Source organism: Paralichthys olivaceus, chromosome 21 (assembly GCF_024713975.1).
Source record: "Paralichthys olivaceus isolate ysfri-2021 chromosome 21, ASM2471397v2, whole genome shotgun sequence".
NCBI classification, from domain to species: domain Eukaryota; kingdom Metazoa; phylum Chordata; class Actinopteri; order Pleuronectiformes; family Paralichthyidae; genus Paralichthys; species Paralichthys olivaceus.
Window position 1 is genome coordinate 9,815,662 of NC_091113.1, and position 20,415 is coordinate 9,836,076.

Genomic DNA, 20,415 nt, shown 5'->3' on the forward strand with positions numbered 1-20,415 from the left:
CAAGTGCCGGTGGAGAAAAGTAGGAGCAAAGTAAAAAAAGAAGTAAGATGGCATCAAGAAGAGTGAGAAATTTAAAATTATGAAGAACCCTGAGGATGAATACTTCCAGTCAAATCATGGTGATAATCGGAACAGAAGACAGCAAAAACATCTCTGGGACTGCAAGGGGGGGGAGAAAGACAGAATTAGAAAAGAAAAATAGAGTGTGAGAGGGAAAGATTAGCCAGTGCAGGGGAAAAATCAAATCTCCCTCCTGGGGGCAGTGAGGGCTGTAAATCCATACACAATGGCTACATGATTAGAGCTAGGAAGACAGCACATGGAGAGGAGAGGAGAGGAGAGGAGAGGAGAGGAGAGGAGAGGAGAGGCTGCAAGAGTACATTGAGTACTCCTGACTGACACTTATTAGACTGAAAAAAACCCAGGATCTCCTCCACTTCACTTAAGCACCCATCTCCCTTTTTTTTAGTGAATGTTAATGCAGGGTAGATGGAAGCTATTTAAGGTCATGTCAACCCAATGCCCAACGGATTTTCAAATTAAGTTTGAATGGATGGGTGTATTGAATAAGCAGAACTTTGTAGTTATTGAAATTACAAACCATTGATACTGATGAATTTAAAGTAATCCAAAAACAACTATTAACACCTCAGATCTACAGCAATGTAAACAGTGTAGAGGGAACCGTGATCTAGTAAGGATTTTTCCTGAGACATAATAACCTACAACAGGGTTGTTTTTAATTAACTTGTATGTAGTTCATTCCATGTGCCTGCAGTTCAGTCAATCTAACATATCGATAGTGGGTATATTTAAGCCTTTTGGGGGGGAAACAGCACAGTTGGATACCTCCAAAGTACAAGGGGGTGGGAGGGTGGGTTTGAAGAGGGTTGGCCCCAAGGGACGGATGTGGTTGCTGTCTGGACAAACCCATAAAAATGTCACAGTCACTCAAGCTGCTCATGTGTGACCACCAACACAGGGAAGTTACTGTGGGGACTGTAGGGTAGCAGAGGGAAAGGTGCTAAGAGCTAGAATACCACGATGCTCTTTTCATCGATCCCAGTGGTGAAGACGCTACCCACAGGGCATGTGGATCTGGTCACATTTATCTGTCTCTATTCTATGGTTAGAGAACTATGCCCACATGCAAGGGTGCTTCGACAAAGGCTTTTATGGGGGAAGCAGTGGTTTGTGGTTATTTGTAAAATGTCTGTAAGTGCTGTGAAAACAAGTTTATTTTTCTATGAGAAACATGTTCTGATGAACCTTTGTTGTTTGGCACATTAGGACACAGATTTCTTCCACAGTGGAGGAGAGACTTGCTGGTTGTGTGGCCCAGTTGCTCTTTTTCACTGCAGCACCATGTGTCCAGACCAACTGATTGCCCAATAGTTCAACTCCATTAAACCTTTTAAAACCAGGCCAATCCTCAGAACCCAGGGGGACCTCTTACAGAAAAGCTCTTGCTTCCAGCTCCACTACTCACTTCAACTCTCCTCCCTAAGGTAAGGAGGAGAATGGCAGCAGGAAGGGACTCTAATGTGTCTCTTTGGGTCTCTTTAAGTCTGTAGGTTCTTACCACTGAGAGTGTTTGCAGGATTGTAGCTATATTTCCTTGAAGGCAGACCAACATAGTTGCTTGGTTTATTGTCCAACTACATTTGTGCCACAGTTTTTATTTGTCCTCTACCACAGCGTAGAAAAGTATGGAAATAGCAATCCCAGTGATTTATGTCAAGAGCCATTAGCGCTTCATAAATTCCCTCGGGCTGAAGTAACCACTCCAACATAAACCAGGGCCCTATAGAGTGAGGAGGAAACTAAGCTCTCCAATGATAATAATGAGGAAAACATAATTTTCATGAAGACACACAAACAGAGAGATCAGTACTTAGCGCTTTGTTTTGCTTTCATCCCACAGCAATAGCTGTCATGTCCCCATGGTAGTGTTCAAATTTGAAGGGTTCTTAACCTTAAAAATTACCATAGAGGGGCTGTCGATGCAGCATCAGTCACTGTGTGAGAATATGAAGTGCATCAACATTGTTTGCCAAAAAATATTTTCATTATGCACTGAAAATATTTAATCTATCTTCAAAATCCTATACTGCTGCCTCAGACTAAAACACAAACTCCACCCACTCAGTGGTTTAGCTAAATGTGTTTGAATTGAGTGACAGCAATGGCGTTGATTGCACATGTTCACACTGTGCTGGGTCTTCAAAGGCCTGCAAACAGAAACGTCAACAACAACAAGTGTCAACACCTCATGTTTGATGACAGGTACTTCCCTGTGGCCATTTTCATAACTGTCAGGCCTCTTTCATCTCCAGCCAGAGAGCAAAGTCATGGTGTCAGGCACACATAGACTTTGTTACAGCAATTGATTTGGTTCTCGCTGGAGCACTGGGGATTGTAAATTCATTATGTTTCTGTCTGCAGCAGCCGTTCTAAGAGCTTCTCAATGAAATGATCGGCCTCTCAAGGAAATTTTTAATACCTGGCTTAATTATCTCATTATAATCTGTTGTAGGCATCACACCTATCAAATGAAAGCAACACAGGATGGACATACAACCACAGTCCAGGCCCTTTAATTAAATGTATGCAATCTGAATGCAACTTGAGCACACACCACAGACTGTATAAACAGATAAGACAAAACAAGAAAGAGAAACCAAAATATCTTGAGTGCCTCCATTTCTGGATAGTGGGAGGAAGTATAGACGCGTCAGCCATCTTTATATACAGTCTATGGTAAACACACACACACACACACAGACACACACACACACACACACACACACACACACACACAGACACACACACAGACACACACAGACACACACAGACACAGACCTTTGTACGTACAGTACATGCCTGCAGCAGAGGATGACCCACTATAGCCTTTGATCCCTGGACCCTACTTAAAAGGATGCTTTCTGTGCACATGCTCCACTTAGTCATAGGAGTGCATACATAGTCACACAAACATACACAGAGCTACACACATATCCACACAAGTACACACACACACCTTTTGTCCTTGGCCCTGTGTTCGATGGAGCTGTTCTAAAAGTGCCCACTTCAGCTCCTCTGCTCCTCAGTGTCGCAGACCTGGGAAGCAGGCCAGCAGCTTACAGTGAAGAGAGAGAGGGACAGAGAGACAGAGAGAGAGAGACAGAGAGAGACGGACAGAGAGAGAGAGAGAGAGAGAGAGAGAGAGAGAGAGAGAGAGAGAGAGAGAGAGAGAGAGACCTCACCTCTACAAAAAACATATTTTTGCAATGAGGTCCTCAATGCAGATTGCTGCCAATAAAGAACCTGCTCCTAGTTCTAAATTCACTTAAGCAAGAGCATCAGTGACCCCTGGCTAATTTTTCAATGCTTCACTGAGTGTAAGATAATCATGGAGCACTTCGGCAGACCATTACACGGAGCGTGATCTCTAAAACGCTCAGTAAAAATGAGCAAGTCAGCACCATTATAGTAAACAACCGAGATATTGCAAAGGAAGTCTTTAGGCTTAAGAAAAAATGGGTGCTGATAAAAGGTAGAGAGCATAAAGAGGTATATAGATAAACCTAGATATAAGATGGGTCAGTAAGACTGTAAGAAATTAAAAGACTAAGCTAAACCTTGGTAGTCTAGAAGCCACCTTCGGCTGGCTACTTGAATTCACTCCACATACTGAACTCGGTTGCAAGATCAAGTGAGCTGAGTCTCGCCAGTTTCTCCCTGCCTCGCTGTGAGACATTTGGCCTTTGTACGACAGTCATTAGCACTGCCTTTCCAAGGTTGGCTCTGAGCCCAGGGCCCGAGGGGAAAGTGTGGTACCCTCCTTGGCCATCAGGGGCACAGAGTTTCTGTTTTACTCATTCCACACAAAAAAACAAGTATCAACAAGATGATATTGTTGACAGTGCATTTTCTTAACCAGTCCAGTAAAATTAGGCCGGGGTGGTACTGAGCCGTCAGCCTCGGGGGCGGACAGCTCCATTGCCCGGGCCAGAGTGAGCACACCCTTGCCACAGTGCCACCAGGCCCGGGGCAGAGTGCACAGAGTCTCAGCTGCACTGCCCAAGCCAGAGGGCGCATAGCTCGGCCACAGTGCCCCCAAGCCTGGGGCAGACACCCAGTGAGCCATGCACAGTTCTGCTAAGTCCGCTTACAGTGTTCATTTTGGGTCTTTTCATACATGTTACATGGACTGTAAAAATGTATTTGTTTTCTGGCTCTGTCAGTAATTTACTGTTCCTCACTGCGTCTCTATCATTCTCTGCCAACCAAATCGAGCAAGAGCGAAAGAGAATTTAAGTTAACTGAAGCGGGTCAGAGACGTCAGCTGAATTTGTGTGAGGGAGAAAGAGAGATGTGAGTAGCAGAGTCAGTGTGTATGTGTGTGGCACCTTACCCTCAAGATCTGGGACTATCATACAGAAGCTACACTTTTTGTTTATAGCCATCAAGCTGAGTGATGAATTTGGCCCAGGACAAACCTGATCTGATATAAGCGGTTTCCACATACCAGAATGTTGTTGGGAGGCGGAGGTGGCACGAAATTTGACAGAGGCGGCTTCCTTATGCAGGAAAACCCCTGTTGAATGACTAATGAATTACACTAGTGTGCCACACAGGGTTTCCATGACAGTTCATCTTGTGTCTGGCTGTGCTTATGAAATTTGTAAAACACAATGGCTGAGCCTTAACACCCTTCCCCCATTTGAAGTAGTTTGCTTTCAGTTTGACCTATGGTATGACCTCTGACCTTTCAGTAAAGTGAGCCAGTGATGTTACATTGCTTTGCTATGAAAATGGAGGATGGTAACAAGTAACACCATCATGCCCAAACAAGGTCTTGATAATCCCAACATACTTTTATCATATACTCTAATTATCCATTAGACAAATAATTAGTAACAATTAAATTACAAATCCATTTCTTATCAAGCGTATGCAAATCAACTTCCTTCATGTGACACCATACCTGAGAGATAAAAAGCAGGATCCCATCTGTTACTCGGTGCTGGTACACACACATTATAGCTCGAGTGTGTGTTATACTGAAAACCACATAGAGTACATGCCAAGAAGAATCAGCTGCAAGCTAAACCCCAAGGCGACCACAAGGTGTGCACTTGTATGATAAAAAGTCTTTTTCCTAGTAAATCAAACTTGAGCTAAATGGTTCAACAGTCACAGGATGTGGTGAAGTGAACTTGTCCGCATGGGGGCCGCTCCTAATTAATAATGTAACCAAGCCATGCTGAGCTGGGTCAGGCTTGTCCGTACATCTCATATGACTCTTTGAAAGGGAATTGTACTGTAACTTGCTGACAGCAGGGAAATACTGAAAGAAAATATGCGTCCCGCAATTCATGAGACTATAAACTGTATCACATTAAAAGACCGGCTAAAATGGCTAAAAATCAGTACTGAAACAACTGGCTCATGAATTCACCTGTTCTAATTTGAAGAGAAAGCTAATATGTTCACAGCTTCACAAGTTAGATCATTAGTCATTAAATATTTGGGGTGTCTCAGACACCAGGTTGGAGCGATTCTAAAATACTCACATGGGGTCAATTAAGCCTGATGAATTATCAATGAATTAATCAATACTGCAATTAGTCAGAGCCATATCAACTTGCCTTTATGCAAGAGTGGCAAAACACATTTTCATTCAGTCATCCAAATTTTACAATGTACTTAATAGATAATAGTACAAGAAATTATAATACAATATAATAAGGCTTTTATCATTTTAAATAATTTAGCAATTTTCTTCAGCGTCTATTGCTTCCTCCTATACTATCTCTTAATAAGCTATTTGTTTTTATGACCATAAACTAATTTCCCTGAGGAATCCACAAGTTCATCTAATGTTATATTCTAATAGATTCATTGAGATTAACCTACACTTGATCTATTGATAATGCATTTACAATTTTTGCAATTAATTTGGGTCATTTGAATTCCCTGACAAAAGGCTTTTCTACATTCGTTATCTGGGATTACTAAGAGGGTGCGTGGAGTTGGATAACTCTAGGTAGGCTGACTGGTGCACTCACACTGCGAGACACACTCCAGATAGAGCCGCTCCACACACAAACACGCTCAAATAAAGTGAGTCACTCTCGGGATAAATATTTACAGGCTCGGTTTTATTTGAACGCAGGGAGAGAACTGGAGGCGCAGATCTGGAGATTATAAAATGTTTATGTCGGAAAAATGCCTTGGTGATTGTGCACTGGACAATGATCCTGTTTAACAGCTCTAGAAGTGACAGAGATGCAGGGAGTAATCTGCACCTGGCCTTTCTGCTAGTGCTTTTTGTAGACTTGTTATGAGCCTTTCACACACATCTAAGTATCTGTATATGTTTAAAATGTCAAGCTAGATTACATTTCTTTGTCATGAGGGTTAGTTAAAAACATCTCAGGGATTATTGCCAATTTTTATCTGCCAATATATCAATATTGTAAATTGGTGAACTGGTGATTCTGTTTAACAGTGAGCTTGTTATTAAAACATTTTTGCTGCATCTGTACACACACACTTGAGAAAACTGACTTTGTAGAATATATTTCAGCCCTGTAGTCAGTCTGTCGTTTGATGGCAAAAAAATGTGTTTATCACTTCATTATGGCATTTTTCTTGCCTGCGAGATCAGAGCAAGTCTTTCACTTAAAAGTCATTTTCCCTGAGCAAATATTCCTCTTCGTGTTTCAAAAGGAGCTGATGAGTCAGGGTCAGATTAACTGTAAGAGCCTCCTTTCTACCTGCCAGCTCATGCACCGTGGCATGATAAATACGACTCATTAATCAACCCTGACAGGTCTCCTGAATTCATTTGTTACGACAAACACTATGGAGCCGAGTCACTGACTTATACATTTATTTTAGACAAGTGTCTCGAACCCAAACTTTAGCAGCAGATAAAGAGTTTCGACTCTACCACCCTGAGATTATGTGAAACAGTACGGGGGATTGGTGACGTCAAGTCTTAGTCACAAAAGACAACACAACAAGATAATTGGGGAAGTTATGCTCAACTGACAATGAGTAGGACGTTTCTTTAATGACAAGAGAGACTTTTCTGAGACAGACCATTAAGACTGAATAGGTTTATAAAATGTTATGATGCTGACGCTGAGTAACAGAGCAACTTAGACAAAGGCTCCTTTGAAAAACGTTACCTCAGGCTAAGACGATCCTACAATGAGCACCGCTGAAGCTTTACAATAAAATCAATTTTAAAAGCTGAATTAATAGTCCTCTATCAAGAAAATGGAATCTTACAAGAAGGGTGTGATTCTGTAGAAACAAGAGAGGCGTTTTATAAATATTATGTGCCAGGTCAGCGCCATGAGCATGAGAATAACTGGGTCTGGTTGTGCTTTTTTATGTTTTTCAGTTCAAGCAAGTTCATCACTTTTAGTTTTTATGTTGTTTTTATGCAAGCCTGACACACATGACCACACATGAGACCTCATAACCCAGAACTATTATGTACATATGATTTAACAATCACTACTCCTGAATAAAAGACTGAAGATGCTAAGAATGCAAATGCTGGCTGAGAAATAGAAAGACTACCAGTAGCTTCTGACCTCTAGCTATGCCCTCTGTGAATATTTCACGACCAGTGCTCATTTTTGACGAGTGAATCTGTCAGCGGTGGAGACAGCTTCAGACAGTTGAATCTTTTAACAGAGGAAACCCTCTGACTGGGTTTCAGCAGCACATCGGTGGCTTGGTGCAAAACAAGCGCTAACAGGAAGCTGCCAGGACGCTCAGAAACCAGGGAGGAAGAAGGGGAAGAGATGGCAGGGGCATCAAGGGTATGGTGCTGCTGCCATTAATCTCAAGTTCCTGCATGCGCACAAAGCTGGAGGGCAGGAGCACTGCTGACACAGTGATGCCTTCAGTCCGAGAGAGAACTTCAAACACAGACAGCCCAATGTAGAGTTTTACTGTCACCAAGACAAAAATGTAACCCTATAAGGCAATAAAAAAACTGTTTACCATAGGGTTCACTAAGCTAAATGTATCTAACGTCTCTAAACAGTGCCATGAGTAATTAGCAGGTTATTGTAATCCTACACAGGTGTAATAAGCCAGCACATGTTCCTTTCTGTGTGTGACTGCCAGACTACCATGTGTGGTTATCTAGGGCCCATTGAAATTAGGTTACTGAACATATGCAACACATTTCCATGGCAACAGGAGTGGGGGAATCTGGATGCATGTCAGTTTCAGTGTCAATAGGCTATTTTATTTTGCAGCGCCCATCCTGCGTTGTCTCCAAGAAAGCCACGCTGTGAGACAAAGCCTGCATGCCAAATCTATTCTGCATGCGTGCGGACTGTCCTGGCGCGGCCCTGTCTTTGCCAGACAGGCGTTAGCAGGGGAACGCGCTGAAATCATTCAGACATAAACACGGCCAGTGACCATGCTGGTTGAATCCAAGTGGACCCAGTTTAATCCAATTAAAGGGAGGAGAGCCAGTGGAATGGAGCTGGAATAAACAGCGTCATCCATCACACTGGGACAGTAGAGACACTGGGATTGACTCTGGGGAGAGCAGACTCTGACTTTAAAGGTTCAAGACTCCCAAGGCAATGTGTAATGTAACACACTGGAAGTGTGGGACCGAGATGAGATACAGCACAAACAATAATACCATTGGGATAAAACAGTGTTGTGCTGCTATTAATTAAAAAAGAGAAGAGCGAGATTCCACAGTTGCTTCCACAAATATTGCTGGTCAAACAACTACACCTCTGCAGCAGAAATGTGTCTGCTGAGGGTGTTTTTTTTTTTTATCATGAGGGAATCATCACACTGACAGTACTGACTCAGAGCACACAAACGCTTCCCAAAGTCAATGGGTCACTGCGGGATGAAAACAAATTGGAAATAGCCAAGAACAAGGGTGTTCACATGGTCTCAGAAAAAGTTGTAGAATAAACTGTATGCAAATGACTGAAGTAAAGCTGGGCTCATAGTGTTCTGTTGTTTCTATTTTTCATGCTCTGTCACAGCTCAGCAAAGCTTGCCCAACGTTGTTAGGCTCACGCAGCAGTGTGTCTAAGTGCATACAACTGTGAGTGCGTTCACGAAAGAGAGGGGGAGTGGGGGTAGATAAGAGAGCATGTTCAGAGTGCTGCTGCGTAGTCTTTCTAAAACGTTTTTCGTCAGATCATGTGTGTGTGCGTCCCTCTCTGCCTGGCAGCATCAAACAGAGACGGTGCGTGAGTTGTCTTTGTGCATGTTTGCCTTTGTTTATGTGCGTAGCTGACTGAGGGTGTAGTCTGATTGGTGAGTGATGGAGATAGAGGCTTGTTGCTACAGGAGGCACAAACACAAAAGAGGAATCTGTTGAATAAAAGACAAGTTATGACACAAAACTACACCAACAGTATGAGACACACTTGAGTTTCATTCATGCGTAGAGGTATGGTTGATGGAACCATGTTTCAGCATGAGCTTAACTTGGCCCTGTCTATAGTTTAGAAGTCTTATAAGACTAAACAGAGGAAGCCATGTCAGCTTTAGCTGTTAAACATAGAGCAACTGCAAGGAAAGCATTGACAGCAGTGGGCAGGAATCAAGAAAGATGAAAGCCCAACTGGAGACCGATGCTGAATAAATAATGGCATCTATTGTGGGGAAATGTGATCGGTCTCTCTGAAAATCAATAACTAACAACCAGACCATGATGCCCTGAGTGACTCAGCAACAACTTCAATACACTAAGCGGTCGATATCAACCTGTTATTGTTCCGGAGACATGACCCAAAGAGCGGAAGAAAAACTGGAGACACTTCTAAACAAGTTTTTGTGAGGGCGGCTGAGAAGATAATCTTTCAGAAGAAAAAGTCAGTCAATGCTGCCGGTCGAGCTCCATATTCAAACTGAGCTTCTTGCATACTGCTGATGGGCATTTCACTATGATGACAGTACAATGATTGGGGAAAATGTATTTTTTGCAGCACAGTCATTCTAGATATAGTAACTCAATACATTTCTGGCACTCTGTCAATACTGAACAAAACAAAAAGCACCTCTCTTCCACCAACACTTTGCCCTGTTGGACATAAATCTTGCTCAGTTACACGGTTGCTGTTGCCTAGAAAACACTTTGTTCTTGGAGAAACTCTAAATAGATGATATAGTCTGAAACCCCTCACCAATTTCAGACAATCAAACTAAGCCGCCTCAAGTTGCTGTTACGTTTTCTGTGGGTAGAAAATAGATGTGAGTTGCCTGGATAAAACAAAACCACTGTGCTGCATCACTTAACAAGACTCTTAAGAGAATGCATCCACTCTGTTTTTAATCATTTTCAAAATGAACACAAGTGAATCAAAGCGCCTCATGAAGTCTGATTAAAAGCATAACAGAAGAACTGATATTCTAATTACCCTTGGGCTGCTTTTCATTGGGCTCACAGAGGTCAGGTCAATCTATCTGTCCAGGCAATCCACTCAGCGCTGCACAGCACTAAAATGTAGCACATACTGTGCAGCTCCACTGGCAGGAACCAATAGGGTGGGATTTTGGTTTGCAAATCCAGCTTAGCAAGATTTTGGGTGCATCATAGAAAAAACATCAAAATGTGGGCCTTGATTAGATAAGCTTTGATGAGACAGTGGATTGGATCCATAGCTGTGACCTTACTGAATATTCAGTGAACGTTTCTAAAAGTCTGTGAAACAGAAAGTGGGAAGTTTCTCAAATGAACAACAGTGATTAACAGTGTCCTGTAATGCACATCACCTAAACACTGAAGCCAATGACAACATCGGCACATGATCCTAAAATAATGCCAGTTGTACCCTAACGCTCACTGCAATTCTGTGTAATACAACCCCACTGCTCATTCCCCCTGTGACTCAACCAGTCAAACCAGGCCACTCCTGCCTCAGTTGCCCCCAATGGACAGAGACGTGTTGGCTGGCACCCAGCTGCTAACAGGGCAGGCTCCTACCTGCGCTCCCGATGAGGCAGTGGGTGCTGCTGCTGACGTGTGATGAAGGTGGTGCCCCACACCGGGCTGCTGTGGCTGTTCCTGAGCCAGCCCACAGGGGGTGACGACGGGTAGGGGGTGCTGCGGAAGCCATGGTCCGACTCAGTCTCCGCCGTGAGGGATGAGGCTGAGCTCCCCATCGGCACAGCGATTGGAAATTAGTCTGATGAATAGATCTGCTTGTTTCGTTGCCCCTAGGGCACAAAAGGTTGACAACGTTCCACAGTTGTTTCCAGTGTGAGACACTGATAAGGAAGATACTAAAGGGGTTGTTTGGTCTACACCAGCGAGACTAATCATGTGTTTCTATTTGCCGCAAACTTCCTGTTAGCAAATTTCCCCCTGAACTCTGAGGGTGTTAGAGTAAAAGCAAATAAAACCCATCGCAACAGGAAATCAAAGATGAGGGTACTCAATAAAATTAGAGTTACTTGCAGGTAGCCAAGTGTGCAGAGCAGGGTGGATTTCCTACAGTGCACGGAGGAAGACGGTCTCAATTAAAAAAGTAATTTCATGTGTCGAGGACTGAATCCACTTCAGCGGTTGGTCTCAGAGAGGAGAAAATACAGTTTTGTCACAGCAAAGGCTCATAATTCTGTCTCTTGTCGACGCTAAGCCTGTACCACTCTGCAACACATCTTCTACAGTGCCACTCATAATTCCTCCCGCGTTGCCTCCGACACATGTCCCCAGTCTGTGTGCTCTCATGCCTGGTTCCTTTATCCTTTGCACATGCTCAGAAGCTCAACAAAAGCAGGGGATGGTGCACACATAAGAACACTGTGTGTGTCCAACGTCTTTCAGCATCTCAGCAGTCAAACAGTTCACCTGGGGAAAACTCAAGGTTTAAGAAACAAGGGGCTGGGGGGCATCCAGGAAATCCCAGTTACATCAAGGTCCATAAACACAGCTGATCCAGATCAATAGAGGCATGGAACTAGCAGTCACACAAAATATATTCACAGAGTTATTTACGATGTGGGCAAAGGAGAAAAATCAATGCACTGCATTTCCTTGGGAGGGTGTTGGCAAACCTACAAGTATGCTAATGTCCAAGTCTCATCTTTCAGACATCCAGTCCGACTAACAGCTGCTGTGGAGGTTTACCAGTAAAACAGCCCAGCTGCATTTCTCCCACTGGATAGAAGAAAAAAATCATGTTTGAAAAACCCTTGCGATGAGGCCACTTCTGGTGTTTGCAGAATTTCGGATTTCAACTCACATGAACTCCAGAAGTGACGCTGGAGAAACTGTAGATACAAGTGGAGCTCTAAAAAGGAGCTACACTCTCTAAACTTAGACTGTTGCCACAACATCAAAATGTTTACAGCTCATCTTCAAGGTCCGTGCAACATCCGACAGAATACCCGAGAGGAATGTCCCTTTTCGCGCTGCTCTGCCAAAAGCAAGGACGAGGAGATGATCCCAGTTTCCGCTGTGTGAGAGACGCAGCTTAATTTCTGTCTGATCCCGACGAGCAGTCAATCGAGTTCATCAACTTGCGCTTGGATCAATGTGGACTCGAGAGCCTGTCACAGCAAGTCTGCGCAGGCGATGGAGACAAGTATCATTCCTGCGAGTGGAGAGAGGGAACATTTGCAAGCACTTTGACGTGTGTGGATAGCTTGTAAGAAACCCTGAGGCTGAAGTCTGCGCAGCAACATCCAGTGGTTTGTTTTACATTTAGTATCATCTGATTATCATGGAACCAACGCATAGATCACATGGGTTTAAAACTATACTAAGGCTTTGAAGGTTCTGCAAATGTTACATGCGTACTCATCACAGAGAACAGATGCGCATGTGTGCTTTAAATTTCGCTTGTGAACAGCACGTATCTCGGATAAAAAAGCTGGCTTGTGTCCGTTTCCACACAGAGGCCAGGGGGAGCACCGTGCAAGAAGGCGACATGCAGGTTGAGGAAACGTGGAAATAGCCGAGGAGGTCTAATCCAGGAGAGGCAGCACTCAATCGCGGATTTCACCATCTTCCGCCGGCTTCATGTCGTGTTCCCAGCGTTTTGTGCTGTATGTGTTGAGCCTGGTTGTCTTACACGAGGAGACATCCTCGCCCCAGTCCCGTTGTCGCCTCGGATATGAGTCCGCTCTCCGTGTCAGAACTGCTCCATCCCGGTGCGCGCACTGATAACTCGTTCCATCCCGGGCGCGTTATGCTCCCGATATGTTCTCTAATTCTCCCATTTCCCCCCCGTGATATGTTCTCCTGGATGAGGGGAGGGGGGCTTTCATTCGTCCTCGCTGGTAGCCTGAGCGCAGTGGACGGGGGATGCAATCTCCTCCTAACAGCGGATTACTGGAGTGTCAGCAGAACGCATGCGCACTGGCCCTGGCGAGAAGAGGAGAGCTGGGTTTCTGCCTCGCAAGAGTCCGAGAGGAGTGGTGGAGGTCTTACTCATTAATGAGAATGGTATCCCGGGGTAATGAGTAGCAGTGCATGTCAGAAACAGGTCGGACAGGATGAGGGGGATTCAGTGTTGGGAATCAAACCAGTTCTCATGTCACACTCTTATCTAATAGCTGACATGTCCTCGTGTTTATCTGCTGGTTCCCTGATAAGAGCCACTGCCAGAGGAGGCAGTGAAGGGTTAAGCAGAAGACAGTGGTGACTGCAACACTCATCATTGCTCAACTGTCCCTGCCCATTACTGAGATTAGCCTTCAAACTTCCCCCTTTCCACTCTCTTCCACTTCATATCACTTTGCTGACCTCATTCCTGATCTCCTCCCACTGACTTTGCACTGTTCACCCAAAAAACTATATGTGCCGAAAATTATATCAAGACGAAGATTTTCACATCAGTCGACATCGATAAATGTCAAATTATTATTTCTTTAGTTTTAAATATTCATTGCGGAGAATGACACATAAATTTGAGGTAGATCACTTATGTGTTGTACCTCCTCACCATGCTTGTACAATGCATAAACATAATGTCAGCATACTGTACACTGAACCTTTGTTGTATCGCTATTGATTAAATTATATTGTGATAATTACTGAAATAGGTTCATTGAACAGTATAACAGCATAAAGCAACTAAAACTCATATTGACTGTGTATTTCTCCTCTGAATCCTTTGTTGTTTAGAAATCACTGGGTTGTCTTTTCACCACTAACACATGCTACTGCAGCTCAAGCAGGCTTGACTGTGTGCCCAGTCATTTTGTCTGGAACTCTGCCTAACCAGGTGCACAGTGGCTGCAAGGGTGTGTTTCCAGTGCACAGGTTTCAGAGTGAAACTGGTTTGTCTGGTGAACTTGACTTAAAGAGAACAGCCTCTAGCGTGCGACATAGTAGCTGATGTGGACGTACTGTATTGGTCTAACCTCTGTACCAGAGAGAATGACTGGAGCTGTCAAGAATGTCTGTGTCATGCAGAAAGAGGAACACTTACTTGTGCATGTTTGAAACTCTTCAACATTGTGTCATGCAGGAGTTTTTTTTCCATTTTAATGAAAACCATATCAGATTGACTCAGAAATCATACAATTACCAAGAAATCCATATATGCAGATAAAGCTGAAGTTCTACATACTGCAGCTGTGTTATGGGGAAACTATAACATGCAAACGATAAGATAAATACAACTAGGTAAACACTAGATTAACACTCAGAGCATATAGCTCTGCCCAGGCCCAATAGTCCCCTTAAATTCAACCTAGTCGCACACATGTACAAAAATCATTCCCCTGATTTGTCTGATTTAAAAAAAAAAATCAACATCCATGAATTATTCCATAATTGAAAATGTCAACAAACACCCTATTTAAAGTTAAAGAAAGTGATTCCTGGATCGACATTAAAATTCTATGGTCTCTTCCGGTCACAAACAAACAAATAAACATCGGAAAACAACAAAAAAACAACAACCAAGCAGAAAAGGGTGATACTGAAAACAAAACCTCCTTGGTGGAGGTTAATAAACCGAGCCAGAAGTCTGAGGACTGCAGGCCTTTGTTCAGGGTGCCACCTGTCCAAGTGCCACCTGTCCTGATGCAAGTCAGCACCCCTGGGATACAGCAGCTGACACAGTCAGTGCCAGAGAGAAAAGGGGGGAGAAGCAGGGAGGGAGGGAGAGAGAGATATTGGATTTCATTTCTGGTCTCCAGGGACACAAAGGAGGGAAAAAGGGAAAGGGAGGATGTGAGCTGATTTCACGGTAGATTGTAAGTTGTCATTTCTGCACCACCCAAAATGTCCTGACTGTCACATGCTTCTGTCGTTTCTTTACCTCCCCCTCTCCAGTGGACAGGCTGAAAGCATTGGGATGAGACTATACCCTGAAGAACCTAACAACTTCAGTGTAAACACACCAGCCTGGGTTTTATTTGATGCCAAACCTTCAACTGAATGAGCTGAGTTCACGTGTCAGGGGACACAGACAGTATCATCCACCCTGCTGAAGTATTCATGTGCTCCTGTGGTGTCTTTACATGCATATACACCTTCATGACCCCGGCTCCCATTAGAGAGGAGCTCCGTCTTGTTATTGCTGTATTACCCTGTTCTTAAGTGAGCTGCCACCGCTAACCACTGTCACATAATCAACCCCTGTGTGGAAAAAGCCTGACACTAACATTAGCCACACAGTGTAGCCACATGAACACTCAACAATCCCATTGAGAAGACACGCAGCGGGGGGAGAAAGACGCCGGAGCTCCGCGTAAACAAAGACGCTCTCGACAGTCGTGGCCCCCGTTTAAACCCCGCACTCCCAGCCCGGTTCTCCTTACCTCGAGTCGGCGGACGAGGGAGAGCAATTCGGTGGCTTTTCTTTCCCCCAGTTCGTCTTGCGCGTTAACTTTCCACAGCCATGGAGACGGCTAAGTTCTTCCCGGGGGTTGTGCTGTGGCTAACGTCACCTTCCCCCGGCGCTAGCTTCGCGCTGCCCGCGGCGGCTCCATGTCCCCAGCATCGGTGCCAAACGCGCGGTACGTGGAGTTTCACTCTGCCGGGTGTTAGCGACACTGATGCGACCGTGAAGGTTTACCTCAAACAGCCCAGGAAGGAAGACGGGGGAATCTCCAAGGAGCTAGCGCGGAGCGGCCGTGCGTTAAATACGCAGCGAGAGGCTCACTACGGTGTGTCAGCGCAAGGAATATGCGTAAAATCCATTCCAGAATTCCAGCGTAGAGAACTACACCTCCCATGCTCAACGCGGACATTAGCAACCCGGATATCTGGGGTACGAGTGTCGTCACCACTGACGAGCATAAATAACAAAACAAAAAAAAAACGGAAGTTCTCTTCAATAAAATAGTTTAATATCGCTTTGACTTGATTGTTTTTTTTGCTATTACTAATGTTTCTTTTATCCTTTATTTAGCCATTACTTTTAAATTATATTGTATTATTTTATCTTATTTGAAAATATTATATTATATAATTTGCTGTCTGTTATGATATTGTATGAGTGTGACTCTTGTTTGTGATGTTTTGTAATCTTGTTTTTGAAGCCTTGTGTAATGGCTGCCTTAAAATGTACCATATGAATAAAGTTATTTTTATAAATTATAACTATTAATATTATTATCATATGGACATTTTAAGTCATTTAATTTCCTTACGTGAGCATATAATGCACAAGTACCCATGTTATAACTAACTAAAAATATTGAGTTTTAAATCGGCCTCTACTTGCAGCCCAGGGTTCGATAATGGAAATCTAGTGACATCTAGTGGCACAGAAATTGAACCATCGACTGCTTGATTTGAGCCATTAGGTTCAGCTATGTTTGGGACTGGGTACAGATGCAATTAAACAGATCATTTCACATCTTGAAAATGTCCCTGTCCTCCACATGTTTCATTAAATATGTTTCTATAAAAGGCAGTTATCTAAGGCATCCAACAATGGTGATTTCCATGGATGGTTTTTTTTATCCAGCAGCCTCTGTTTTGCATCAGCCACTTGGTTTCAGACTGGAGATGGAAACAGAAATCACATTGAGCTACTATGGAAGGTGAGTGTCTCATGACTTCGGGCACAGGGATGTGAATGATATGAAAGTCCAGACACCAAACAAAATTTGTAATTTTGGCCACATATAAAATGCTTATGATCCAAGGACTTCTGTTGCTGCTAGTACATTATTCTATTGTGCCCTTGTTCAGAGAAAGCCCATTCAGGATCTCCCATATCATATTTTTTTTGGTTTGTATCGTATCTATTGTATTGTATTGTGACATATCTCATATATGCAGACTCACCCCATCTCTGACATGAACGAAACTTCCGTTCAGCCCAGAGGTGTAAACATACTACAGGACTCCATGCACCCTGCCAAGCCTCTCTTAATAACTCTGCCCTCAGGGAAGCGACTCAGGGCCATCAAAACTAAGATTTCCTGTTTCCTGAACAGCACCTACTGTAGAACCATCAAATCACTAAATGGCTCCTTAATCCTGCATTAGCACATAACAAAGGCAACGCAATAACTTTGAATTTTATTGTATTTTAGGGTATTTCCAATTGCACTAGTTTTTACTGTATTTAATTTTATTCTGGATTTATTCTATATTTTACATCAACAGATGTATGTTGTGTTTTTATGGGGAGGGGCGTATGTGTTTTGTTTATTTTCTTGTTATGTGTTAACTGAGTTGTCTTGTCAAGTGTTGAATCTTGAATCTAGAATATATCACATTATGTCACACCGCATCATGAAGTATACTACTACTGATTGCTTGTCTGCCTGTATGTCTCTGTCTGTTCTTGCAGAAGGACCTCAGTGGAAATAAAATACAATCATACTGAGCTCTGTTACTGCAGCTACGATTGCATGCCTTCCAAATCCATTCACATCACTGTGCATGCTTATACAGTAAGTCAAATCCAATGTGTATTGAATGATTGAATGTGTTATTGCCTGACCTCAGATAAGTTATAACTAATATTTTGAATTTCACACATAACCCACAATCTACAGAATCGTTTGGGAATTGAACCACCCTGTATTGTTTTGTTTACCACTGTTAAGTTTTGTGCTGTTGCTTTAAAACCCCACGAGTGAAAATGAGTTAAGGAATAGCATGTGAAACACTGGGTGGGTCTGGATTATGTCTGTTAATGCCGGTGTCAGCCAAGTCGTTTGAACCGGAGAAATTCAGAGGATTACGGCCAATATCAACCGGGGTCGGTGTACTTTAATTACGTGGGGGGTGGACCAAGGCTAAAAACCCATTAATGTCTCGTTAAGGTAATTGGACCGTGTGCAATCAATCACCAGAATTGACCTGGACTGTGGAAAATACAGGGAAGGAAATGACATTGTGGCGCTATAATCTTGTTTTGGTGAATTAAGACAATCCTCGGGGGCGCAAAAATGCCAATCAGCCATGAGCCATGAGAGAGACTGTAAAATCCTTTGTGGGATCATAGTCACTTGTGAGGCGGAGCAAAGCATCCGATGAGAGAAGCAGAGGAGCAGGAGAATGAGTCTGGGCGGAGAAAGTTGCAGCTGGAAGTTGATCCACACACACACACACACACACACACATGTTCCTGTGGTGCTCGTAGCGAGGAAAACATGCGCAGTATAAAGTTCGTACCGGTGTAACAAACTTTGTGGAGTAAAGCTGAGCAGTGACGGAAGCTAACCCTCCGACACGACCCGGGAAGAACTTTGAAAGGAGTTTCTTCGCAAAGAAGGTACGAGATTGAACGCATCTTCTGTTTTTTTCAAACTCTCCATTAGAAACTTGTGCACTTGCTTCATTCTAGAAAAGACAGAGCAAGAAGGGAAATTCAACCGCGACGATTCTTCTTATGTGTTTTCAGGTTGCATACCTTTAGCCCTGCTAGCTTACTTGCGTCAACATTTCGCTGGATGTATTGTTTTCAAAAGGCCAGTGTCGCTGCGTACACACTGTTGTCATGACAATGCTAGGGAAACCCAGCGCGAGGCACGTTGGGAGGCACAAAAGACACCAGCGTTCAGTGTTCAGCTTTTCACGAGAGGGAAAAAAGTTTCTGGAAAAGTTCCCTCAAAGTGTGAAATAAATCCACGTCTTTGTCTTTCAACTCTTCTCCGTGGAATAAATCAAAGGAGGAGAGATAGTCTCAAGGGGTTTAGTCATTTATGTGCTGTGCCTGTAGAAAGAGGAACTTTGTGTGGATTTGGAGGAAGAGGGGGGGTTCAGTTGTAGGATATGAGAAAAACTGTTGAAATGTGGTGTGTCCTGTGTTTATATGAGACAAATTGTGACTCTGCTGGCCAGGAAAGGGATGCTTTTAGTCGTTTTATGTCTCAGCACATATGTGGAAATGACCGGCTTCCACAATAGAGAGTGAGCAACACAATCGTCTAAGGGGGAAAAGGAAAAAGATGTGCGTGTGGGCGAGCGGAGGGGGTTCTTGCCCACGGGATGAGTGTCGTTGTATGTTTCATCGGGCGTGTGGATGGCAGGAAGATGGGGGGTCAGAGGTCACTACTCATGGTCATTGACTGAAGGGTGCACATGGGTACAGATGTAGCCACACGCCATACAGTTTGATGTGCTCCGGGCAAATCAGTCAGCTGCTGGCATGATGACGAGCAGGATAAATCCTCTGCTCTGATGACTCATGATTGCTTATATTTTTGTGGCAAAGGATGTTTTCACAACAGGTGCTAAAAGATGACGATCCAATGGACCATGAGCTGTGATAGCAAAATATCGTCAAACACTGAATGGCCAAAACACTACAGAGAGACCGGTATAAACTTCAGAATCTTCCTGTTAAGTTATTGTAAACTATATTACAAATCTATACCTACGCCAAGGCCCGACAGTTCCCTTAAATTCCCTTGAGTTGCAGCAAATTGCACACACTTGGATATCAGTCCCCTGAATACGCTCCATGTATTTTCATCTAGATCCATGAATTATTCCATGGAAAATCAGTGAAAATGTAAAAACAATGTTTTACAAATTATGGATCTGCCCTCGATCCGGTTCCATAGCACAGAACATATTTGTTTAATTTCTGTTGCAATATTTTCAAACACAATCTTATATATATGAACTGATGGACACATGTTGGACAATATATTGCTCCGTTGATTATATGTCCTGCCGAAGATCTATGTCAGTCCTCCTTGTCTTTGTGTGTGTCGGGGCATGCAGCCGCATCTCCCGCGTCTGGCTTGCACCCGCAGGGCCTGGGAGCACACTGACAAAGACACAGACACACACACACACACACACACAAACACACACACACACACACACACACACACACACACACACACACACACACACACACACACACACACACACACACACACACACACACACACATTCAAAAGGCAACATGAACAAGTCTACTTCAAAGATACATCTGTTTCTTATGCATGTTTGATGGGACAGGCAGG

The 20,415-nt window shown here is 43.6% G+C and overlaps 2 protein-coding genes across 3 annotated transcripts in view; one reads left to right on the forward strand and one right to left on the reverse strand.

The window, feature by feature from the left end:
* Window positions 1–16,245, reverse strand: part of capn15 (calpain 15) — a 37,820-nt gene extending 21,575 nt beyond the window's left edge. Inside the window, exon 1 of one of the 2 annotated variants that reach the window (XM_069518111.1) lies at window positions 15,793–16,245. Coding sequence is in view for 1 of the 2 variants with exons in the window: in XM_069518110.1 (XP_069374211.1) it covers window positions 11,000–11,178 (179 nt within the window). In the remaining variant the exon portion in view is untranslated. Of the gene's footprint in view, window positions 1–10,999; window positions 11,954–15,792 lie in introns of those variants that run through there. The other variant, XM_069518110.1, reaches the window with a different exon arrangement.
* A 2,324-nt stretch (window positions 16,246–18,569) lies between these two features.
* ankfn1b (ankyrin repeat and fibronectin type III domain containing 1b) overlaps window positions 18,570–20,415 on the forward strand; it is a 128,269-nt gene continuing 126,423 nt past the window's right edge. Inside the window, exon 1 of the mRNA XM_069518107.1 lies at window positions 18,570–18,710. The gene's annotated coding sequence lies outside the window, so the exon portion shown is untranslated. The remainder of the gene's footprint in view (window positions 18,711–20,415) is intronic.